Below are 25,720 nucleotides of genomic sequence, written 5' to 3' on the forward strand. Positions count from 1 at the left end.
CCTCTCCCACTGAATGAAGATTACAGTAAGGAATAATACAAAACATGGAAAATTAACAAATGTACAGAAAGATCAGTGCGAAGGCCAAATTACAGAGGAGGAACTTTTTTTAAGGCTATTAAATCCTTTCAGTCTGGAAAAACCCCAGGGCTTGATGGCATACCGGTGGAGGTACAGTTGAAGTCGGAAGTTTACATACACTTTGGTTGGAGTCATTAAAACTAGTTTTTCAATCACTCCACAAATTTCTTGTTAACAAACTATAGTTTTGGCAAGTCGGTTTGGACATCTACTTTGTGCATGACACAAGTCATTTTTCCAACAACTGTTTATTTCACAAGATTATTTCACTTATAATTCACTGTATCACAATTCCAGTGGGCCAGAAGTTTACATACACTAAGTTGACTGTGCCTTCAAACAGCTTGAAAATTCCCCAAAATTATGTAATGGTTTTAGAAGCTTCTGATAGGCTAATTGACATCATTTGAGTCAATTGGAGGTGTGCCTGTGGATGTATTTCAAGGCCTACCATCAAACCTGGTGCCTCTTTGCTTGACATCATGGGAAAATCAAAATAAATCAGCCAAGACCTCAGAAAAAAAATTGTAGACCTTCACAAGTCTGGTTAATCCTTGGGAGCAATTTCCAAACGCCTGAAGGTACCACGTTCATCTGTACAAACAATAGCACGCAAGTATAAACACCATGGGACCACGCAGCCGTCATACCGCTCAGGAAGGAGACGCGTTCTGTCTCTTAGAGATGAACGTACTTTGGTGTGAAAAGTGCAAATCAATCCCAGAACAACAGCAAAGGACCTTGTGAAGATGCTGGAGGAAACGGGTACAAAATTATCTATATCCACAGTCTTATATCGACATAACCTGAAAGGCTGCTCAGCAAGGAAGAAGCCACTGCTCCAAAACCGCCATTAAAAAAGCCAGACTACGGTTTGCAACTGCACATGGGGTCAAAGATTGTACTTTTTGGAGAAAAATAGAACTGTTTGGCCATAATGATAATCGTTAAGTTTGGAGGAAAAATGGGGAGGCTTGCAATCTGAAGAACACCATCCCAACCGTCACGCACGGGGGTGGCAGCATCATGTTGTGGGGGTGTTTTGCTGCAGAAGGGTCTGGTGCACTTCACAAAATAGATGGCATCATGAGGTTGGAAAATGTATGTGGATATATTGAAGTAACATCTCAAGACATCAGTCAGGAAGTTAAAGCTTGGTCGCAAATGGGTCTTCCAAATGGACAATGACCCCAAACATACTTCCAAAGTTGTATCAAAATGGCTTAAGGACAACAAAGTCAAGGTATTGGAGTGGCCATCACAAAGCCCTGACCTCAATCCTATAGAAAATTTGTGGACAGAACTGAAAAAGTGTGTGCGAGCAAGGAGGCCTACAAACCTGACTCAGTTACACCAGCTCTGTCAGGAGGAATGGGCCAAAATTCACCCAACTTATTATGGGAAGCTTGTGGAAGGCTACCTGAAATGTTTGACCCAAGTTAAACAATTTAAAGGCAATGCTATCAAATACTAAGTGAGTGTATGTAAACTTCTAACCCACTGGGAATGTGATGAAAGAAATAAAAGCTGAAATAAATAATTCTCTCTACTATTATTCTGACATTTCACATTCTTAAAATAAAGTGGGGATCTTAACTGGCCTAAGACAGGGCATTTTTACTTGGATTAAATGTCAGGAATTGTGAAAAACTGAGTTTAAATGTATTTGGCTAAGGTGTATGTTAACTTCTGACTTCAACTGTATTTCAAACTTTTTTGATATACTAAATGCTAGATTGTTTTACCTACTCCTATAGAAATGGTTGTCTGTCAAGTACTCAGCAGGAAAGTCTGATTTCACTATTATTAAAACAAGACCCAGATGGCAAATATAAAGGTCCAGTCTATTAAAAAAAACCTGGAGGCCCCTTAAACTTAAGTGTTGTGATGCAAAAATACTAGCGAAATGCATAGCACCTAGAATTAAAAGGGTTTTTACCAGGTATTGTTCATCCTGATCAGACAGGTTTTTTACATGGACGATACATTGGAGATAATATACGACAACTACTAGAAATAATAGAACATCATGAAACATCTAAGAAGCCAGGCCTGGTATTTATAGCAGATTTTGAAAAGTAATTTGATAAAGTTAGACTGGATTTTATTTATAAATGCCTGGATTTTTTTAAATTTCGGTAATTCTCTTATAAAATGGGTAAAAGTAATGTATAGCAACCCCAGGTGTAAAATAGATAGCGGCTGCGTCTCCGAGAGTTTTGAATTGTTAAGAGGAGTTAAGGATGTCTGGTGTCACCATATCTATTCGTTATGGCCATTGAAATGCTAGCTATTAAAATGAGATCCAATAACAACATTATAGGATTAGAAATCCAAGGCTTAAAAACGAAGGTGTCCATGTATGCCGATGACTCAAGTTTTATGTTAAGTCTGCAAGCTAGATCCCTGCAATGTCTCATTGAAGATCTGGCTAACTTTTCTGGCCTCTGGACTAAAACCTAGTTATGACTATGTATTGGCTCTTAAAAAAATCCAACTTTTACATTACCCTGCAGTTTACCTATAAAATGGGATGATGGTGAAGTAGACAAACTTGGTATTCCTATCACAAAATAATAAATAAGCTCTCCACAATGAATTTCAATAGAGAAGTAAAAATAGACAAGATCCTGCAACCATGGAGAGGTAAATGCCTGTCTATTTATGGAAAAATTGCCCTGATTAACTCCTTAGTCATATCTCAGTTTACTCTGCTGCCTACTCCTGATGATGCTGGCTAGAACAAATATTATGACTGAACTCAAATGTGCTGGTTGATAAAATACCTGTATTTATTGGAAAGATGTTTGAAAAGGGTATTTTGTTCTTAAATTATATTGTAAATTGGAATGGTAGAGTTATGTCTTTCATGGAGTTATCAGAATTGTATGGGACGATCGGCTCAATCCAAGAGTACAACCAATTTATTACAGCATTAACCCAAAAATGGAGGAGGCAGGTGGCAGCGGGAGGAGATGGGGAACTGGTCTTTCTGCCAAATATAAAGGATCAAAACTGTCAGAGGAATAAAAATAGCATAAATAGGAATGTATACCAGTTTCATTTGAGGACCAGGATGTTGACAACTGTACCACACAGATTGCAAAATAGTTGGGAGAGAGTTTCCATGGTACAGGGTGTATGAGTTGATATATAAAACGATGCAAGATTCAAGACTTCGTGCTTTTCAGCTAAAATTATTATATAGAGTTCTTGCCATCACCAAAATGTTGAATATCTGGGGCATAAAATCATCAACGCTCGGCAGATTTTGTTGTGAGGATACAGAATCAATAGACCATTTATTTTGGTATTGCCCTCAGGTAGCCTGTTTCTGGTCTCAGGTTAAGGAATGGCTAAAAATGCATAACATTTGATCTAAAATTGACCCTAGAAATAGTACTGTTAGGAGATCTGGACCGGGTCAGTCAATTACTAATATACTAATACTCTTAGTAAAAGTATTTATCTTCAACTTGCAATCTGTGCATTCTATTCGATTACATAGATTGAAATTGTACGTTAAACATCACAGCATAGTTTAAAGATATACACTACCGTTCAAAAGTTTGGGATCACTTAGAAATGTCCTTGTTTTTGAAAGAAAATATATTTTTTGTCCATTAAAATAACATTAAATTGAGCAGAACGTCCTCAACTGACAGCTTCATTAAATAATACCTGCGAAACACCAGTCTCGACATCAACAGTGAAGAGGAGACTCCGGGATGCTGGCCTTGTAGGCAGAGTTCCTCTGTCCAGTGTCTGTATTCTTTTGCCCGTCTTAATGTTTTTCTTTTTATTGGCCAGTCTGAGATGTGGCTTTTTCTTTGCAACTTTATTTGACAGAGGAACTCTGCCTAGAAGGCCAGCATCTCGGAGTCTCCTCTTCACTGTTGATGTTGAGACTGGTGTTTTGTGGGTACTATTTAATGATGCTGCCAGTTGAGGACTTGTGAGGCGTCTGTTTCTCAAACTAGACACTCTAATGTACTTGTCTTCTTGCTCAGTTGTGCACTGGGGCCTCCCACTCCTCTTTCTATTCTGGTTAGAGCCTGTTTGCGCTGTTCTGTGAAGGGAGTAGTACATAGCGTTGTACGAGATCTTCAGTTTCTTGGCAATTTCTCGCATGGAATAGCCTTCATTCCTCAGAACAAGAATAGACTGATGAGTTTCAGGAGAAAGTTCTTTGTTTCTGGCTATTTTGAGCCTGTAATCGAACCCACAAATGCTGATGCTCCAGATACTCAACTTGTCTTAAGAAGGCCAGTTTTATTGCTTCTTTAACAGGACAACTGTTTTCAGTTGTGCTAACATAATTGCAAAGGGTTTTCTAATGATCAATTAGCCTTTTAAAATGATAAACTTGGATTAGCTAACACAACGTGCCATTTGAACACAGGAGTGATGGTTTCTGATAATGGGCCACTGTACGCCTATGTAGAGATTCCATAAAAAATCTGCCGTTTCCAGCTACAATAGTCATTTACAATATTAACAATGTCTACACTGTATTTCTGATCAATTTGACGTTATTTTAATGGACAAAAAAAAATAATTCTTTCTAAAACAAGGACATTTCTAAGTGACCCCCAAACTTTTAACTTTTTCATGTTGCTTAGAAATCCGAAGAGAGTAGCCAGCAGAGATAGGTGGGCTGGGCTGAGGGAAGCTGAGGGTTGGGATGTGGAATTGGAGACAAGTGGGAGTGGCGTTTCTGGGCGGGAGATAGAATGATGGTCAAATATAAAGTATTAAAAATAAAACATAATAAAAAGTAAGTTTGAATGACACTGAGAGGCAGTGTTTTTTGAGGCTGATGCCGTGCAGGGGGGCTGTGGGAGGGGTCTCGGGTAGTGGAGGGACAGCTATGTGGAACTGTGGGGGGATCTTGGAGGGTTTGCGTCCCAGTCTTTTTTGGCCTTGTGGGAGATCTGTTGACGTGCCCTTGAGCAGGGCATTGACCCTGGATGCCTCTGTGTGTCGCTCTGAATGGGAGTCTGTTGGATGACTGGTGTGGTATAGTTGTTGAGTGGCTTCACTGCAAGTATATTGTATGTTTTGGATATTCAAAAAATAAAAATAAAACATTGTTTAAACACTCGCTGAACTGCACGTTTTACTCCTGTCTTCACCCCAGGTGGTAAACACTAGCTGAACTGCACGTTTTACTTCTGTCTTCACCCCAGGTGGTAAACACTCGTCTGAATGCACTCTGATCCTGACTGAGGGGGACTCAGCCAAGTCCCTGGCCGTCTCCGGGCTCGGCGTCATCGGGCGTGATCGCTATGGTGTCTTCCCACTAAGAGGAAAGATCCTGAATGTACGGGAGGCCACACACAAACAGGTGAGAGAGTAGAGAGCTGTTAGGTTGGTCTGGGAGAGTGTATGGGTGATTACAATCTAAATGATTCAAGTAGCTATCAGACTTACACCACAATAATAAGTTATCTTGTAAAGAGATAATTACTGAAGGGAAATACATAAATGATTTCCCAAATGTGGGGCAATAACCATTCAGATCAACTGAAAAGGAAATTGAGATCAACTGAAGCCAAACTCCACCAGAGCTAGAGTGGCCCACCCTGCCTATATTATGTTAGGGGAAACACTGACACAATCCATTTTTCTCTTTCCCACCAGATCATGGAGAACGCAGAGATCAACAACATCATCAAGATCGTGGGTCTGCAGTACAAGAAGAGCTACGACGACCCAGAGTCTCTGAGATCCCTACGCTACGGCAAGATCATGATCATGACCGATCAGGTTCTAATACTTTATCAATCCCACCAACGACTGACGTCTATAATTGACCCATGTCTTGGGATTTTCATCATCAATAATTGTAACAACAATGAGCGTAAAGCATCTTTCATACAGTATGCATGTTCAAAGCCTTGTTTTGTTGAAGTTACACTCTAAGGTTACTCTGAAATGGCATGATATTCCCTATATAGTATGGTGTAATGCACCAAAAGTAATGCACTACATATGGAATAGGTTATCCTTTTGGATGCACCCTTGGGTCATAACAATCCATACTAATAGTGTGTGTTTGTGTTGATGATCTGCTGACAGGATCAGGATGGCTCCCATATCAAGGGTTTGCTCATCAACTTCTTCCATCACAACTGGCCATCCCTGCTCAAACACACCTTCCTGGAGGAGTTCATCACGCCCATCGTTAAGGTAAGACTCACACAGGTAATAGCAGGGGTTCTGGGCTATTACACACATTCTATATAGTCAAAGTAAGATTCATACATTGGTACAGCCGGTCCCAATTTTCTCCCTATCACTTCCCCTTGGCTTGAACTCTTCAGTGTTTGCAAATCTACACTGGCTGAAACCTCCATCATAGGACAAGGACTACATGACACAGTCGTGACCTCTAATTTCAGCTTATGGCAACTTACTTTAAACTGTTATAAAACACAAACAACGTTTAGATTGGCTTAAAACTGGCAAGCATGGTTGTAATGCTGCTTTGAACTCTTTCCTGCAGGTGAACAAGAATAAACAGGAGCATGCTTTCTACAGCATTCCAGAGTTTGACGAATGGAAGAAACAGACAGTCAACTTTAAAACCTGGCATATAAAGTACTACAAAGGTTTGTTCATCACATGTGGATCATCCTCCAAACTAACCATTATTGTTAGAAGCTATTCTGTTTCACACTACTGAGGCAAATCGAGCCAAGCTCTACTGTACTGGCCTGAGTATACATCCACCATAGTTGCTGGAGCATGCTGGAAAGGACAATGTGGGAAAATAATATTTTAGCCAGCCAGCACAGTTTGGGTTGCCACGGTACTGTGAAAAGGGTTTGAGTGTTTGATTGCTTGTGTTCCAGGTTTGGGTACCAGCACAAGCAAGGAGGCTAAGGAGTACTTTGCAGACATGGAGAAACACCGGATCATGTTTAGATACGCCGGGACAGAGGACGACGCTGCCATCACACTGGTGGGTTTAACACTCTCTCTCCTTTTCCCTGTCTTGGTCTTCTGAACATGGTTTCTGTAAATGTACAGAACAAATGTCTAGAAAAGGTAGAAAATCAATTCTGAAATGGCTAAAACATTTTAGAAAATATATTCCTCAAGCTAGGATTGCTGTGCACACACTTTGTGCTTTCTTCAATCCTTCTGTCAACTCACACCTGAGACTTTGTTTTGACTTTGTGATTTGTCAGTGCTCTGCTTGAGAGATCCTTGCCAAATGGAGAGAGGGCTGACAGTGATTTTGTTTGACTGACACAAACAGTGATCTATCCATTGCTGCCTGTCTCTAGGCGTTCAGTAAGAAGAAGACTGACGACAGGAAGGAGTGGCTCACTAACTTTATGGAGGACAGGAGACAGAGGAGGATGCACGGCCTGCCAGAGGTGAGTGGGACTGACTGTGTGACCGACTGGGTTCAAACCTGGGTCTCCTGCATGCCAGAAGACTGTTAGCCCGCTTAGCTTAATAAACAAAAGATGTATCCACTTTTTTGTGTTATATTGTATTTGTGCATCTCTGAGTGATCTATCAATTCCCGGTGTCATTTCATGTTTTCATGTGTATCTGAGATATTCACCATTCAAGTAGGTAGAAATACAGCCATTATAACAAGTTTTGCATACCTCCTATTGCGTTAATCTTCAGGTCTCTGCAACGGTTACTCATCACACAAGTGTGCTTCACTGAAACATCTAGGTTCCATCTGCACTGTGAGAGAATGTCCAGATCATTCACATCAGTGCAGATGAAGGAAAGGAGACAAGGAGAGGAAGCAGCAGACTATTGAGATGCACCCAGTGAGAGACATTTTGATATTGGAGTTTGATTAAAGGAAGAGGATGTAGACTGTTCAGATGTTTGTGTTTTCATAGAGGGATCTCTCCACCCTGGGAGTTACTTGGACCATGATGTATCACAGCTTGTTTAGAGTCTTTAGCTGGCTCAGATTCACACGCCTCTGAGGATTTGTGTTCAGCCCGTGTTACCCAAATATCCTAAGCATTGAAATGGAAATATTTCCTGAAAATTCTCTACTGTCTATCACTGATGTAAAGTAGCAGCTGCTTTCCCCTTGTGAATCCCATCAGAACCATGTCTAACACCGGTGACATCATCAGAGCGCTGCTTCAATTCTGTTTATTTATATTTCATCCTACAGCAATACCTGCACGGAACACAGTTGTGTAAATGACTCTGTTTGCTGTCGGTCGCTGATGCAAAGTAGACAACACTCTCCCTTGTGGCACTGATAAGACCATAACAACATCATAGCCCTGATTAAAGTCACTTTACGTTTCACCCTTTTATTGTCCCCATGCAGCAATACCTGTACGGCACGCAGGCGAAACACCTCTCCTACAATGACTTCATCAACAAAGAACTCATCCTCTTCTCCAACTCCGACAACGAGAGATCCATCCCATCCTTGGTGGACGGTACGTATGCATCGATCCACTAGACTATCTCCCTGGACACTCTTGTCTTAGTAGCTTTTGTTGTTGTGTTTGTTGTCAAATGGCTTTGAAGTTTCATAAGGGAACTGAGAAGCCTGGAAACTTGTTTTTAACAGAGTTCTTCACCTTCCTCTTGAATAATTGTTTGTGTGAAGTGGTCCCCCATTGATGACGTGTATCATTTGTTTATTTCAATCCCCATTAGCTGTTTGTTGCAACACCTACTCCTCATGCGGTCCACTTGTGATCCCCTTTTGAAGAGATGTGTGTGTGGTGTGGTCCTCTTTTGATGATGTCATGTGTGTAGGACTGAAGCCAGGCCAGAGGAAAGTGCTGTTCACCTGTATGAAGAGGAATGATAAGAGGGAGGTGAAGGTGGCTCAGCTGGCTGGTTCAGTAGCAGAGATGTCTGCCTACCATCACGGAGAGGTCCGTAAACTTACTGAGCTATATGAAATATACTTACTGAGCTACGTATATGACATATACTTACTGAGCTACGTATATGACATATACTTACTGAGCTACGTATATGACATATACTTACTGAGCTACGTATATGACATATACTTACTGAGCTACGTATATGACATATACTTACTGAGCTACGTATATGACATATACTTACTGAGCTACGTATATGACATATACGTACTGAGCTACGTATATGACATATACGTACTGAGCTACGTATATGACATATACGTACTGAGCTACGTATATGACATATACGTACTGAGCTACGTATATGACATATACGTACTGAGCTACGTATATGACATATACGTACTGAGCTACGTATATGACATATACTTACTGAGCTACGTATATGACATATACTTACTGAGCTACGTATATGACATATACTTACTGAGCTACGTATATGACATATACTTACTGAGCTACGTATATGACATATACTTACTGAGCTACGTATATGAAATATGCGTACTGAGCTACGTATATGAAATATGCGTACTGAGCTACGTATATGAAATATGCGTACTGAGCTACGTATATGAAATATACTTACTGAGCTACGTATATGACATATACTTACTGAGCTACGTATATGACATATACTTACTGAGCTACGTATATGACATATGCGTACTGAGCTACGTATATGAAATATGCGTACTGAGCTACGTATATGAAATATGCTTACTGAGCTACGTATATGAAATATACTTACTGAGCAATAGGAAATATACTTACTGAGCTAAAGGAAATACAGTGGTTGAAAAGTACCCAATTGTCATACTTGAAGTAAAGATACCTTAATAGAAAATGACTCAAATAAAAGTGAGTGACCCAGTAAAATACTACTTGAGTAAACATTTAAAAGTATTTGGTTTGAAATATACTTAAGTATCAAAAGTAAATGTAATTGCTAAAATATACTTAAGTATCAAAAGTCAAATTCAAAGTACAAATGATTTCAAATTCCTTATATTAAGCAAACCAGATGGCACCATTTTCTTGTTTTTTATTTTATTTACGGAAAGCCATGGGCTTTCATGGGCTTTCAAAGCCAACAGTCAGACATTAATAATTGGAGGCAGTAGGGATGACGAGGGATTTTCTCTTGATAATTGTGTGAATTGGACCCTTTTCCTCTCCTGCTAAAAATTCTAAATGTAACAAGTACTTTTAGGTGTCAGGGAAAATGTATGGTGTAAAAAGTACATGATGTTCTTTAGGAATGTAGTGAAGTAAAAGTTGTCAAAATACATTAATAGTAAAGTACAGATACCCCAAAAAACTGTATAAGTAGTACTTTAAAGTATATTTACATAAGTACTTTACACCACTAATGAAATATAGTTAGAGAGCTAGCTATCTTCCACTTTAAATCAATACTGTCTGAAGAGACTTTGTTTCCCACAACAACACTGTTTTGACATGTGTGCCTCTGTATGTGTGTGATCAGCAATCCCTGTTGATGACGATTGTGAACTTGGCCCAGAACTTTGTGGGCAGCAACAACGTGAACATCCTGCAGCCGCTGGGTCAGTTTGGTACCCGCATCAACGGGGGCAAGGATGCTGCCAGCCCCCGTTACATCTTCACCATGCTCAGGTAATGCCTCCCAGGGTCAAAACAGAATTGTGCTAGCTATTTGATTGGTCTACTTGTTGTATGATTTGTAGGGGCCATTGTGCCATCCTGAAGTGCAGTCATACCTTCTTGATTTAAAAAAAAAGGTTAATGATGTATTTCTGGTAAACTTTGTTTATACATCACCTTTCATAAAACACATTAAAACTCAAAATGCTTTAAAAATGTATTTATTATGAAGTAATGTCACTTTCTCAGTCCTCTGGCCAAGATGTTGTTCCCAGCGGTGGACTCCAGCCTGCTGAAGTTCCTGAATGATGACAACCAGAAGGTGGAGCCAGAGTGGTACATCCCCATCCTCCCTTTGGTGCTGGTGAACGGGGCCGAGGGCATCGGGACGGGCTGGGCCTGCAAGATCCCCAACTACGACCACAGAGAGATAGTCAACAACCTGTACCGCATGCTCAACATGCAGGACCCTCTGCCCATGGTGAACATTTCCAACGTTCAAACGTATTTCATTACATAAGATAAGATCAACTTTATTGTCCCAGGGGGAAATCTGTTGTGGACCCACAAGCAGCGCTATTGTTCATTTGGTTTTAGGATTATATTGCTTAAAGCATATCAACTCCGATTAATATTTTTGTACATTGATACCATTATACATTAAAACCTTTAGCTAAGTCAATTGTCATTTGGGATTTTAAAACATGTTTTGATTGAACTGGATAAACCACCAACTTTCTGTGTCTGCGGTCATCCAGAAGTTCAGCAGGCTGGAGTCCACTGCTGGGAACGATAATCAAGATTTGTGTTAATCATGTTATAAGTAAGTCAGCTAACATAATGACGTTTGACTGAATATTCCTACGTCTCTCCTTTCCCAGCTGCCCAGCTATAAGAACTTTAAAGGCGTGATCCATGAGTTGGGTCAGAACCAGTACATGGTCAGTGGAGAGATCTCTGTCCTGGACAAGAACACCATTGAGATCACTGAGCTGCCCGTTCGCACCTGGACACAGGTACACTATTGCTAAGGACAGGATATATCACACCTGGACACAGGTACACTATTGCTAAGGACAGGATATATCACACCTGGACACAGGTACACTATTGCTAAGGACAGGATATATCACACCTGGACACAGGTACACTATTGCTAAGGACAGGATATATCACACCTGGACACAGGTACACTATTGCTAAGGACAGGATATATCACACCTGGACACAGGTACACTAAGGACAGGATATATCACACCTGGACACAGGTACACTAAGGACAGGATATATCACACCTGGACACAGGTACACTAAGGACAGGATATATCACACCTGGACACAGGTACACTAAGGACAGGATATATCACACCTGTCCAGCACTTCTGGTCATCTAGCTGCTTTGACGGAATGAGTGAAGGAGATGTTGAACCTTTGTTTCTATGCTGTGATGTTGTTTGTTAGTTCTTTGTCTCTCTCCTCCCCCCTCCTCTCTCACCCTCTCGCTCTCGCTCTCTCCCTCCCTCCCCTCCCTCTCTCCTCTCTCACTCTCCTCTCTCTCCTCTCCCTCTCTCCTCCCTCTCTTCTCCCTCTCTCCTCCCTCTCTCCCTCCCCTCCCTCTCTCCTCTCTCTCCCTCCCCACCCTCTCTCCCTCCAGGCCTACAAGGAGTCGGTACTAGAGCCCATGCTCCAGGGGACAGAGAAGACTCCAGCTCTGATTAATGACTATAAGGAGTACCACACGGACCAAACCGTCAAGTTTGTAGTTCGCATGTCAGAGGAGAAGCTGGCCCAGGCAGAGGCTGCTGGACTACACAAAGTCTTCAAGCTACAGTCCAGCCTCACCTGCAACTCCATGGTTAGTACCACTCCCCAAATCTGGGTTCTATTCACTAGGCACCAAACAGAAGAAAACGGACTGAAACAGGGAGAAACTACCTGAGCTTGTTCAATAATAAACGCCTTGGTTTCATTATCCGTAGCAAAACAGTTTCCCTAATGAATACGACCCTGTATTTGAGTTGAACTTATAGTTGTATTGACTCCCACTGTTCATTCATTATACACACCTCTTTGGATGAAGTGCTCTGTTTTGTGTATATACAGAGCACTCCTATTATAGAAATTACATCTGTCTGGATGATGGGATTCTTTGGAATGAGTTTATCATCTAAAAAGGGAAAAACATTTTGAGGTGTTTCATGGTTTTTAACCTGTTTTGGAAAGGAGAACTATCTAAAGTAGTTGTTCTCCCCTCAGGTGTTGTTTGACCACATGGGCTGTCTGAAGAGGTATGACTCGGTCCAGGACATTCTCAAGGAGTTCTTTGAGCTGCGGTTGCACTACTACAAGCTGAGGAAGGATTGGTTAGTGGGGAGCCTGGGGGCGGAGGCTTCCAAACTGTCCAATCAGGCACGATTTGTACTGGAGAAGATCGAAGGAAAGATCACAATCGGTGAGCATTTTAACTGCATCCCAGAGAGAGAGAGAGGGAGAGGACTCCCTCTGCCTCTGTCTCTGCCTCTCCCTCTGCCTCTCCCTCTGCCTCGGTCTCTGCCTCGGTCTCTCCCTCTGCCTCTCCCTCTGCCTCTATCTCTCCTTCTGCCTCTATCTCTCCTTCTGCCTCGGTCTCTGCCTCGGTCTCTGCCTCGGTCTCTCCCTCTATCTCTCCCTCTATCTCTGCCTCTCCCTCTGCCTCTCCCTCTGCCTCTCCCTCTGCCTCTCCCTCTCCCTCTGTCTCTCCCTCTGTCTCTCCCTCTGTCTCTCCCTCTGTCTCTCCCTCTGTCTCTCCCTCTGTCTCTGCCTCGGTCTCTGCCTCGGTCTCTGCCTCTCCCTCTGCCTCAATATTTATTTCAATTGGCAATTTGGTACTAGAGTACTGCTATATTAATGTTGTTTGTCTATAGAGAACAAGTCTAAGAGGGATCTGATCAGGATGCTGGTGCAGAAAGGCTTTGAGTCGGACCCTGTGGCAGCATGGACCAAAGCACAGGAAAAGGTACTGTTAGCATCCTGCCACTGTCCACCATGTGACCACTTGACGCTTCAACACCCTGTATTCTGATTGGACATCTTCCTGGTCTCTCTATAGGCTCTGGAGGAGGATGATCGTGATGGTAATGACAGTGACGGCTCTGTGGACTCTGTGTCATTGTCGGGACCAAACTTCAACTACATCCTCAACATGCCTCTGTGGTGCCTGTCCAAGGAGAAGGTGGACGAGCTGCTCCGACAGAGAGACATCAAGGTATTGACTCAGAGAGGAAGGGTGTAGACACCTGCCTGTCAAAGACTTGCAATTCTATTCAATAGATCTTTATCGTCCCCAAAGGGCTATTCATTTGCAGCAACATTACACAAGTAGTCAGGGGCTGAGTCTTTAAACGGTTGTGTGTGTTTTGTTATTGTGTGAATATCAGTGCTTTTTTAATATGTGTATGTGATCGCAGAGGGAAAGGAACCCACACGCTCTGTGTTACTAGCACCATGTCTTTTATCAACTGAGTATGGGTTGTTCAACAGAAAGGAGAGTTGAATGAGCTGCAGAGGAAGTCTCCTGAGGATCTGTGGAAGGAGGACCTGGCCGTCTTCATTGAAGAACTGGATGTGAGTGGTACCAGCACTATGTGCAGCAGAGTCACTCATCTGTCACTCTTCTGAGTCACTCATCTAAGTCACTGCTTAAGAAGGGACTACAATCATTTATGCCTACTTGTGCGAGACTGCTTTTGTTGGGGAGAAGTCGGTTAATCTCCAGGTTTCTTTCTCCAGGCTTTACTGACAGCAGATCTATTCGTATATGTTTGGCTTTTATCTCCTTTCACTATAAACCGTCACCTCAATACAAGTGACCTCGACCATTTACAAAAAGTGACTGTGGTGTGTTCTCTCCCCGTCTGTGTGACAGAAAATCGAGGCCCAGGAGCAGGCAGACATGAGTGCAGGTAGAGGCACCAAGCTGGTGAAGGGCAAGGTGGGCAAGCCCAAGGTGAAGAAACTACACCTGGAGGAGACGCTGCCCTCGCTGTACGGCCGCAGGGTCGTACCCACCATCACACAGGCCATGAAGACTGACGCCTCCAAGAAGATGACCAAGAAGAAGAAGGTATAACATGTCATATTTAAGATGAATCCTCTCTATGGTTCATTATTAACGGTCCAGTCTGTAATGTTTCCAGACAATTCCAACCATTGAAGTTGATGATTTACACCCAGTGCTGTATGAGCTTAGATCAACTGTATACCTCTGTCATAGCTCAGCATTGTTTGCATTGGTCTGTGTGTTTTCAGGCATTAGACATGACGTGTGTGTGTGTGTGTGTGTGTGTGTGTGTGTGTTGGCCTCTCAGGGTGATGCGGACCTGGTGATGAAGCTGGAGTTTGATGATGAGATGGGAGTGCTGGGGTCAGACGGGGGAACAGGGGAGAACTCCCTCAACTCCTCCTCTAATACACCAGCCCCAACCCCAGCCAAGCCCAAGGCCCCCCGGGTCAAACAGGAGAAGAAGGAGCCAGGTCAGCAGATGTTCCATTCTCCTTTCATGTGTCTCATCTTATTGGGGTTCAGTCATGAATTGGGGGAGAAGGGGAGACATATGAGAGGGATAGACAGGTAAGGTGGTGGACCCAAGTATTGTATCCCTTCCTCTTGGGGCAATTTGTAGTTGGGAGTCAGAAGTTCTACCACTAGAGGAAACTTTGGCACTCATTTACTTTAATCACACTTCATGGCTACTAAATAAAATACCTGAAATCTGAATGTTCTCTATATCAGGTACTCCCAGAGCCAGGAAACCCCCCACACCCAAAGGATCATCTGGTAAGAAGGTGAAGAAGCGTAACCCCTGGTCGGAGGATGAGTCCAAATCAGAGAGCGACCTGGAGGACAGTGAACCTGTGGTCATCCCCCGAGACACCAAGTCACAACGGGCCTCAGGTAACCACTTACCTACTGGGCTGTGTTCATTAGGACACACCATTAAAACAGACTGGTTTTTGTTGGATAAGTTCAGACAGTAGCTTCCTTTTTCACTGTGGTTTAGGGTGTTTTCTTCGTGTTCACTGTCCTGTTAGAACTAAGGAAAGGCATTTTTCCTGATCACAGTAGTTAACTGGGCCCTAATCTCAGTTAACCCAGAACTAAAGTCTTGCGTAATTGGTCAGCTGCTCGATTTAAGTTCTGGGTCTATACCTGTAAAGAGAAGAGCTGAAGAGATGCTAGAATGAGGAACAGAACCGGAACGAGTAGCGCTCTCTCACTTTGAATGTCACCTCTCCTTCCGAAATTGGAAAGATGCCAGTAATGACACCAGTAATGAAAAACCCTGAAACTACTGCTGCTCGTCCCATTCCTTCACGACAGATTGTACTGTACCAGTTATGTTTATCTGTCTACGAGAGATTATCTGGGCCTAGAGTTTTTTTCTGGTCCAGTCACGTAGTCGATTGGTTGGTTTTTCTTCAACTGTTTTAACCAATCTTCTGTTTTTAATTGCATATTCTTTGTGATTGGTCCTTGAGGCCATTTTGAAATGTTTAAAAGCCTCATTCTTATTTCTGTAAAAACCCGAAAGCCGAAACGTGGTGGTTCTACTTTTTGCAATAAAGACGCTCTTTTATTTAATTCCATTTGTCCTCCAAGTGTTGATGGATATCCTGTCTACCCCCGTTCACTCCTCAATTCATGTTCCTTGGTTAGAAAGCAATGTAATGGCAGTGATCTTTTCCCTTTGCAGGTCACGTGGTCAGAAAACTCTGGTCTTGCTAATTCTAACATAATAGTTTTGCCTCATTGTCATTCTACACACTATGCTGTCTGTCACCTGGGGTGACTATAACTTGAAACTCCATCAGCTCTTTGAAAGTCTGAAAGTCTGGTTCTCCCTGGCTTGATGAGCCTGAAGTCTGACAGCAGCGTGATGCAATCCATATGCAATAGGAGAGGTTATGCTACGGTTCTCAGCTCTCAAAACACTGATTTGACTCACACTATGAACTCTGTAGCTCTTCCTTATCACTAGTAGTGGGCTTTTAGGACATGCTGCCTTTCAGAAATCATTACAAATCGATCAAACTACATCAAGTGATTCAAAACACACCCACATGTATAATGAACTTTGTCTGTTCCTCAGCGGCCAAGCCCAAGTACACATTTGACTTCAGTGAGGAAGAGGATGGAGGAGAGGAAGGGGATGATGATGATGATGCTGCATCCTTGCCAGCCCGGCCCTGCAAAGATGACTTCACTGCCTCCTCCGAAACTAAAGACCGATACAATGACCACAGCAATGATGATGAAGATATCTTCCCATCACCCAAACAGACCACCACCACCGTCTCACCAGCAAAGAAGAAGAAGGAACCAGAGAGTATATTCTCCTCCTCCAAATCAGCCTGCTCCTCTGAAAAGAGCAATGACAGTGGTGAGTTCACACAGCAAGGTCCGCATGTTTGCCTTGTCTTGTACTTTCTTTAGTAAAAGGTTAGATGTATATTTCTTGTTTTTAATTCCAGTCTTGTGTGTTTGTCTATGAAAAAGGACTTTGTCTGTACATAAGCTCCTAGTCCCTGCGTTCATCTGAGGGTTAATGTCAGTTACTCTTCTCTTCCAGATGACCTGAAGTTGGACAGTGACGGGGATGACAAGGCCTTCTCATACTCCAGCAGCTCTGCCTTCGACAAACCCGTCCCAGCTAAGAAAGGTAACACACAGAGCCAAATATGTATCTACAGCCTGGCCACATTAAACAGACGTACATTTGTGTACCTTCATTAAGTACTTCTTACGTTTCAAATGAAATAATGGTCTGCTTACTTAAGACAGAACAATAGGGAGGATGGGTGGGCGTATACCTCGATCAAGAGGTTGTGTGTTCGAGTTGCGTCAGAGACAACTAGCATTTTAGCTAACCTTTCCCCTGACCTTTTTCCTAACCTTAACCTAATTCTCATGACATTCTAGGAAAAATTCTCATTTCCTTTGACATTGACACAACAAGCAGCCTGGTCTCAGAGCAAGACGTATAATACTATATGTCCTTCCAACACGTATGATACTTTCGACATCCAATTCGTATGATGTTGTATGACCGCTATTACATTAATATGCACTATATAGGGAATAGGGCTCTGGTCTATAGTAGTGCACTATATAGGGAATAGGGCTCTGGTCTATAGTAGTGCACTATATAGGGAATAGGGCTCTGGTCTATAGTAGTGCACTATATAGGGAATAGGGCTCTGGTCTATAGTAGTGCACTATATAGGGAATAGGGCTCTGGTCTATAGTAGTGCACTATATAGGGAATAGGGCTCTGGTCTATAGTAGTGCACTATATAGGGAATAGGGCTCTGGTCTATAGTAGTGCACTATATAGGGAATAGGGTGGCTTTTTAGACACAGCCATGGTGTCTTGCTGAGATCCTTGTTATTATTGATCTCTGTTACCCACAGCAGTGAAGAAGCCTTCGGATGCAGCTCCCAAACCCAGGAAAGCACCAGTACCCAAAGAGCCACCAAAACAGAAGTTGGACACGTCCGTTTGGGACTCCGACTCAGATACCGGCTCCAAGAAGCCTGCAACACCACTCAAAGGTACAGGCTTACCTCACAATGACCACTGGAGTCAGTAAGCTTACAATCTATTTCTCTATGAATATAGAAGATTGACAAGTGTAAACTGACTATAAAAGGGTGTGAACAGAGTGTAACCTGGGTGTGAACCGAGTGTAACCTGGGTGTGAACCGAGTGTAACCTGGGTGTGAACCGAGTGTAACCTGGGTGTGAACCGAGTGTAACCTGGGTGTGAACCGAGTGTAACCTGGGTGTGAACCGAGTGTAACCTGGGTGTGAACCGAGTGTAACCTGGGTGTGAACCGAGTGTAACCTGGGTGTGAACCGAGTGTAACCTGGGTGTGAACCGAGTGTAACCTGGGTGTGTTTTTCCTTACCTGTGTAGGTAAAGGCGGAGGGAGGAAGAGGAAGCAGTCTGAATCTGAAGAGGATGATTTCAGTCCCAAGAAGACTCCTGGGAAAACACCCAAAGCCCCTACCAGTAGGGTAAGAACGTGTGTGTGTCATTGAATCATATAGGATATAAGAAGATACTAAAAAACGAAGACTTCCATACAACAAGATACTTAGTCTTCTCGTCTTCTCCCTGTGTAGAAACTGTCAAAGAAAGCAGCCGTGACCCCACCCCCCATGTCAGATGATGATGATGTAGACTCCAACCGTTTCAGCCAATCCGGCACGGCATCCCGAGACCGACCGTGCAGAAGCAGGGCCAAGAAGGAAGTGAAGTACTTTGCTGAGTCAGCGTCAGGGTCAGACGCCGATCAGTACGACATGTTCGACTAGACCATGGAATCCTTCCCACACAGGCTCTGTTCCAATGCTTTCTCCCTCCCTTGAAGTAATCACAGATCTTCATTGGTTGGTACCCCATGCTGTCACCTATCCAATCAATTATGATCTGTGATCACCTTGATGAAATCAGGAAGGATGGGTTTTTAAACAATTTGAACAGCCATTTGCACACACATCGCTTGAGTAATTTTAACGTGCATCCTTCCTTGACTTTCTAGAAGAAATCATCTGAGAGGTGGGATAGGTGTAGGCAGTGGTTGTATAAATATCCAGTCATGTTTAAATATCATGTGATTATTTCAACGTAAGAAGGAAGAATTTAGTTTTGAAGTATTCAACCAGGACCAGACACACGCTGGTTGAAATACCCCTGTGCTGTGTCCCACAGACTTTTGTACATCCCCCCCCCCCCCCCCTTTAATTTTACTGGTGACTTTAATGCTTTCTACTGTGTAGGTGTTTTACACTTTTTATTATACATACAAAACAATTTTGTTTTTTAAATTATTATTATTACCATGGAAATGTTCTGTATTTGTCCTAAGCAGCTTTTAGAAGTTAGGAACGCGGTGCTTCAGCACATTTTAACTGTTAAAAAGTAAAGAAGAGACTATGTACCTTTTTGAACATGAACTTGGAAGTAAACAATGAAATGTAAATTATTCTCAGGCTGTTGTGTTTTCTGTAAGATTTTCTTAATTGACTTCAATCTATTTCCTGCAGAGCAGAACTGTAGGAACACAATTCTCTCTCTCTCTCACATACACACACACACACTATTCAAGGCTTCGAGGTTACAGTAAATCTAAATATTTGGGTTATAACACGTTCACACGTTATGTATTTTAAAATAAATATATTTGTATTACTTTGCCAGGGCATTTCATGGTAAAGTTAAACAGTATATGAACATATAAAGCATTGTTAATATACAAACAGACAATATTGAAAACGAAAACAAGATAGAAGCTCACTGTAAAGCTCCCTATGAGGACGTCCTGCTTTCTCTTCCCAACAGGCCAGCAGGAGGTTCTGGGTAAATGTATAATCACCATGACAACTCCCTGCTGCCCTGCCCACCCTCCAGAAAGACAAAGTTAAGAAAACTCAACCATAATTTGATCATGTCTCTTCATAATAACACTAACTATACAACACTGCATATGATGACAATGAGGTTTTCTGATACCGATGGGGTGAAAAAGGCAATCATATACATTATTTGTAAATATTAAACTTTTGAACATTTTTGAACAGGCATAACAACAAAGTTGCTTTCGAAGGTACATTTTTTTTTTGATGTTCACAGTCATGCTTCTACTGGATAGTTGGATAATGTAGGGCACAGTGGTGGAACATTCATATAGAAATACGTTGCATAGAACAGACACCACTGACTTGTAGAGCATGGACTCGTTGTGCCAGATCTATTCAGTGTATTTCTATCTGCAATGTTCAGTACGTTGCCCCCTTCCGGTACATGTATTGATCTTATTCGGTTTATTGTCTTACATTTCTGTCAGTTGATTGATTTAGTGACAGCTGCTTGGCATTCCAACTGAAGAGGGGAAGCAACTCTGCTGTTTGATCAGCGATGACATCGGGGTAACTAGGGTTTCGAAATTATGGAAACTTTTCACAAATTTAAGAATTCCACATTGGAAATTCCTTTAGCTTATTCCCTCCTGATTACGAAAATCCTCTGACCATGATCCCCCCCCCACCCCCGCCCACCAAAAAAAGGAATTTGGGGAAGGTTTCTGGAATTTTGCAACTCTATTGTGAACCCATGCTCAGGTACTGAGACCATTTGATCCTAAATCATGTGGGGGTGAGCAGCTGCTACCCAAGAGGGGCTGGCTATGAGATGAAGCTCTGAGAGGTCAGATAGCCTAAAGCTGCCATTAGTTGAGACATAAAGCACACCACACACACCATCTAATACATGAACAAGTCTGCAGTGAGATAGTAGTAGTAAATATGAACATTTACATCGGTACAACATTCAACAGAAACCAATGTAAATTCGGCATTGTGGAATGGATTGAGTTCCCTGCCGTGTCACCTGGTGCCTGTAGGTGGCGCTCAGGTCACTAGGGAGATGGATGTAGACATTCTTCAGCTGTGAAATAAGTTTTCCAACTTCTAAGACATTCAGGGTAAATGTCAGAAGTCTTTCCGTGATTCATCACATCCTCGATTCCTCACCTCAACAACACACATTGTAGAAGGTCTGAGGTTCTGCACCCTTTCCTCCAATGCGTTTTGAGAAGGAGGCGCGGCATCAAGGGAGAGGAATGTAGGGAAGACTATTGAGATTCATCCACACTGCTCTTGTGATGAGCCACCAGGATTGTTTTACCCTACATCCCTCTCTCCCTTAGGGGGAAAGAGAGCATTTCATTTTTTGTCATACATACAATGAGATGCAATGAATTTGACAAAACGCTGCTTTAAAGTAAGTATTCCTTTAACACTGCATATCATTCCTATGTAAAACCTGGACGGCATATTCACATTCAAACATGGAACAACGGAGACAGTTTTGTTTTCCCCTTAAGATATGTATGTATTACATGTGGTGTTGATATGGAGGAGAGGAGATGGTTGTGTGTGAGATGGTTCTGAAAGGTTCTAGCCAGGGTTGGGGTCAATTCCATATCAATTCAGTCTATTCAGGAAGCAAACTGAAATAATCCAACAGGAATTGACCCCAACCTTCTAGCTGACTGACTACAGTGGTCATCTGTTCCCTTGTGGTAAAATGTTTGCCTCTATTCAGAATAAAAAAACTCTTTATACCTCTGAGATGAGTGACTCAATAATCACCCATAACAGTTTATGCCAAATTATTATTACCCTTAAGAATGATAAAGAAAACTGTTTATTACTATCACCCTTAACATTATGTCGGCTACATATAATTCACCTTCAAGTTTTCTATAAGTACTATGAGAAGTATTGCCTTCGTGCTAGTTGAGTAACTGGTCAACATCTGAATAAATGATATTGTCTATAGCCTGGCTTCCACACTGAATATCACTCTGTTTCACTTCACTACAGTGAAACGAACAGAGCAATATTCAGTGTGGATACTAGGCTATTAACTTTATAAATAGTGTCCAAATTCGTATCTGTAATTTAGAGTTAGATCCAATCCGTAGAGCTGAAGAACAGTGTAATTTCCGATTGAGCAGACATGCAGCGTTTACCGTGAATGCAGTCTCCGCGAAAGTGGGAACATTGCCTTTACATTTTAATCGCGGTATACCGCAGATCTTCAGTGCTATGGACTAAATCTAGCCCTTAGGCTCTAAAGAAAAACAGCTTTACTAAGAATATATTTAGAAGATCAGAAAGGCTGTTGTGGCGGTGGCCGATATGGGACATCATTCCTCATCCCTGAGAAAAAGTACTGTCTAGTGGATCTGCCGTCCAAAACACAAAGCAGGGTTGGGTTCAGGAGATGCAACGTTCAGGAAAATATATTCTTGTTTTAGAGCAGACATGATTCCCCATTCTACATGATAGAGAAGCGCATGTTTACATAATATATTTATATCCAAACATTCTGTGATGTTGCAACCCAAATGAACGCTACCCGAGCTTGTCTATCTATAATTACTGCACTTCTCAGGGGTTAAGGGTCGTGTAAAGAATCTCCTTTGCATCACTGTAGTTATGCACAGGACTTGTGGAGGAGCAAGGCAACAGTCAGTCACTCTGTAGGACTAGAACTAAGAATGCACAGTGGCTACTAGAGTCTAGTGTACAATCTTCCCGGCCGAGCGGTTAGGTCATGAATATGTATTTTAACGATTGCAATGTCTCCGTGGTTTCCTTCCAAAACAAGACACTTATGTATGCAAATATGTAAGAAGGGGTAGGTAGTGATTCTGGGCCTACAGGACTCCTTTGTAATCCTGGCCCAGAACGCAGTGTGCATTTTGTGTTGCGCAGACGCTTGTAGTTGCTGACAGCCATTCATGTACAATTACTAGATTGAATCAGAGAAGAGAAGTCATTTACATTTTAACACTGTAATAAGAATGCATTTAACTGCACAGATTGTGGAGAATGTTCAAGAGAATTGCAAGGAAACTTCAAATGTATAACCAAATTCATAAAACATCTACATTTCTCAGTGGCACAAGCCACAACCCCAAGTTAAGGAAAGTCTTTGTCAAAGAGTCGCTTAACCCCTTATCTTTCCCCAGAGATGTCACTTGTAAAGACTGCTTGGTTTCTCTCTGGGAATGTCATTTAATGATAAAACCTCAGAAGCCCTGTACATTAAATTACAGTCTGTTATCTGTGATAGACAGATCCAATCTGGTAATAGTTTATCTAGATTCAATCTAGTCATTGTATATCTATGGCCTCGACAGTCTGAGGAAGCGTCTGAAGAGATGCAGCCACTGACAGGGGAGACAAGCCTCTAGCACTCTGGCTTTATGGTGATGTCATGTAAACTGATGGAGACGTCAACCTAATGAGTTATAAAAGACAAAACCAAAAACAGCTTTAAATAGAGGAACAAATATAAAGTATTAGTCTTCCATACTGTCTATATACAAGAACAGTCTATATAACTGTTTTTGTAAAGGACTTTTACATTTTAGCCCCCTTTGAACTTTGTCATGTATGTACTGTTTCGCATCAAACAATAATATTTAAGACAATGGAAAAAGCACCACAAAATTCATCATAGAAACAGACAGATTTCTAACAATGGTATATACAATGTATTCCAACAATATGAGACAGAGTGAGAGACAGAGAGAGAGAGAGGGAGAGAGAGACAGACAGAGGGAGAGAGAGAGAGAGAGAGAGAGAGAGAGAGAGGGAGAGAGAGACGGAGAGAGACAGAGAGAGAGAGACAGACAGAGGGAGAGAGAGACAGAGAGAGAGACAGAGACAGAGAGATAGAGGGAGAGAGATAGGCAGACAGGGAGAGACAGAGACAGAGAGCGAGAGGGAGAGAGAGAGAGAGGGAGAGAGACAGAGAGAGAGAGACAGTAGAGGGAGAGAGACAGAGAGACAGAAGGAGAGAGACAAAGAGAGACAGAGAGGGAGAGAGACAGAGAGAGACAGACAGAGAGAGACAGAGAGGGAGAGAGACAGAGAGAGAGAGAGAGAGAGAGAGAGAGAGAGAGAGAGAGGGAGAGACAGAGAGGGAGAGAGACAGAGAGAGAGAGAGAGAGAGAGAGACCGACAAAGAGGGAGAGAGAGAGAGAGAGAGAGAGAGAGAGAGAGAGAGAGAGAGACCGACAAAGAGGGAGAGAGAGAGACCGAGAGAGAGAGAGACAGAGAGACCGACAAAGAGAGAGAGAGACAGAGAGAGAGAGATTAAAACTACTTATTAAACTTGTCGAGTCCATCATGCAGGGATGAATTTATACAGGAGACCTGAGGAGGATGACCTATGACCTTTGTGTACAACAAGTAAGTGGGCGTGGCCGGGCGAGGTCAAACCCAACTCGACCAATCACACCCTAGTCCCCAAGACACAACGCCAAAATAAGAGCTCAATAAATGTAGAATTATACACAAACCAACCACTGGTCCTTTTAGGTTTTAGTGTTGTCATTTTTTGAAGGGAAAAGTAAGTGATAAAGAGAGAGAAGGAAAAAACAAACGTAAAGGATAACATAAGAACAAGCAAAGGTGGTGGTGGTTCATTAAGGGAGCAACGGCCTGAGGGGAGGAGGAGAGGAGGGGGGTCCACTATGGTAAGGAATGTCAGCGAGAGAGAGAGTGTCAGTCTGAGAGGCCCCTGAGTTCCAACGGGGACCTAGGGGTCCTCTTCCTCCTCCTCCTTGGGGGCCGCTGTGGGCCCGTCGCTGTCTGAAGCATCTGGGTCAGGGTCAGGGGACACAGGGCAGGGTTTACCCCCCTTAGGGATTCCCTTCTTGGGGCTGCTGCCGTCCTCGCCCTCGGTGCTGCTCTGGCCGTCTTGGCCCTCTGAGTTCTCCAGCATCTCCTGGATCAGAGGAGGCATGGACCCAGGGATCTCCATCTTCAGCGAGATGACCCGCTCCGCACCTGGAGGGAGAGGAAAGGACATATTGCAAAATGATGTTATAGGGCATTAGTGTACAAAGTTTTCCTACTGAACTGCCATTGAATTTATAGTGGGCTCATTTCTACTCAGTTTTATTAGTATATTCCTCTCTGTGATGTCTGTACCTTTGGCGCTGATGCTGCGGAGGTCAGTGATCTTCATCAGGGTCTTGGGGAACATATGTGGCTTGCTGGGCCTCCTCTTCCTCACGTAGATCTTCAGAGCTTCCAGTAGAGGCTCCTGGAGCTGGTCTACCTTAGAGGGCTCCTCCAGGTCCTGCCGGTCTGAGAGAGAGACAGATTGAGTGAGAGAGATAGTGAGTGAGAGAGACAGATTGAGTGAGAGAGATAGTGAGTGAGAGAGTGAGAGCAAGAGAGACAGATTGAGTGAGAGAGATAGTGAGTGAGAGCGAGAGAGACAGATTGAGTGAGAGAAATAGTGAGTGAGAGCGAGAGAGTGAGAGCGAGAGAGACAGATTGAGTGAGAGATAGTGAGTGAGAGCGAGAGAGTGAGAGCAAGAGACAGAGTGAGAGCGAGAGAGAGTGAGAGCGAGAGAGTGAGAGCAAGAGACAGAGTGAGAGCGAGAGAGACAATTGAGTGAGAGAGATAGTGAGTGAGAGCGAGAGAGTGAGAGCGAGAGAGACAGATTGAGTGAGAGAGATAGTGAGTGAGAGTGAGAG

The 25,720-nt window shown here is 42.7% G+C and overlaps 2 protein-coding genes across 5 annotated transcripts in view; one reads left to right on the top strand and one right to left on the bottom strand.

Moving 5' to 3' along the window:
- LOC139391673 (DNA topoisomerase 2-beta-like) overlaps positions 1-19,638 on the top strand; it is a 40,944-nt gene extending 21,306 nt beyond the window's left edge. For 3 of the 4 annotated variants that reach the window (XM_071139100.1, XM_071139102.1, XM_071139104.1), the window contains 24 exons: positions 5,271-5,428; positions 5,725-5,850; positions 6,163-6,273; positions 6,590-6,695; positions 6,939-7,048; positions 7,377-7,469; positions 8,408-8,522; positions 8,848-8,969; positions 10,474-10,622; positions 10,860-11,091; positions 11,492-11,626; positions 12,265-12,465; positions 12,867-13,062; positions 13,514-13,605; positions 13,699-13,854; positions 14,130-14,213; positions 14,515-14,712; positions 14,957-15,122; positions 15,382-15,543; positions 16,739-17,029; positions 17,219-17,308; positions 18,061-18,201; positions 18,567-18,667; positions 18,776-19,638. In XM_071139100.1, coding sequence (XP_070995201.1) covers positions 5,271-5,428; positions 5,725-5,850; positions 6,163-6,273; positions 6,590-6,695; positions 6,939-7,048; positions 7,377-7,469; positions 8,408-8,522; positions 8,848-8,969; positions 10,474-10,622; positions 10,860-11,091; positions 11,492-11,626; positions 12,265-12,465; positions 12,867-13,062; positions 13,514-13,605; positions 13,699-13,854; positions 14,130-14,213; positions 14,515-14,712; positions 14,957-15,122; positions 15,382-15,543; positions 16,739-17,029; positions 17,219-17,308; positions 18,061-18,201; positions 18,567-18,667; positions 18,776-18,967 — 3,527 coding nt within the window. In that variant the 3' untranslated portion in view covers positions 18,968-19,638. The remainder of the gene's footprint in view (positions 1-5,270; positions 5,429-5,724; positions 5,851-6,162; positions 6,274-6,589; positions 6,696-6,938; positions 7,049-7,376; positions 7,470-8,407; positions 8,523-8,847; positions 8,970-10,473; positions 10,623-10,859; positions 11,092-11,491; positions 11,627-12,264; positions 12,466-12,866; positions 13,063-13,513; positions 13,606-13,698; positions 13,855-14,129; positions 14,214-14,514; positions 14,713-14,956; positions 15,123-15,381; positions 15,544-16,738; positions 17,030-17,218; positions 17,309-18,060; positions 18,202-18,566; positions 18,668-18,775) is intronic. The other variant, XM_071139101.1, reaches the window with a different exon arrangement.
- Positions 19,639-24,770: 5,132 nt separating this feature from the next.
- The window catches only part of LOC139391919 (retinoic acid receptor beta-like), a 120,389-nt gene continuing 119,439 nt past the window's right edge, over positions 24,771-25,720 (bottom strand). The window contains exons 4-5 of the mRNA XM_071139528.1: positions 25,166-25,330; positions 24,771-25,021 (exon numbers count right to left, since the gene is read on the bottom strand). Coding sequence (XP_070995629.1) covers positions 24,771-25,021; positions 25,166-25,330 — 416 coding nt within the window. The remainder of the gene's footprint in view (positions 25,022-25,165; positions 25,331-25,720) is intronic.

Source organism: Oncorhynchus clarkii, chromosome 32 (assembly GCF_045791955.1).
Source record: "Oncorhynchus clarkii lewisi isolate Uvic-CL-2024 chromosome 32, UVic_Ocla_1.0, whole genome shotgun sequence".
In the NCBI taxonomy this organism is placed as follows: Eukaryota; Metazoa; Chordata; class Actinopteri; order Salmoniformes; family Salmonidae; genus Oncorhynchus; species Oncorhynchus clarkii.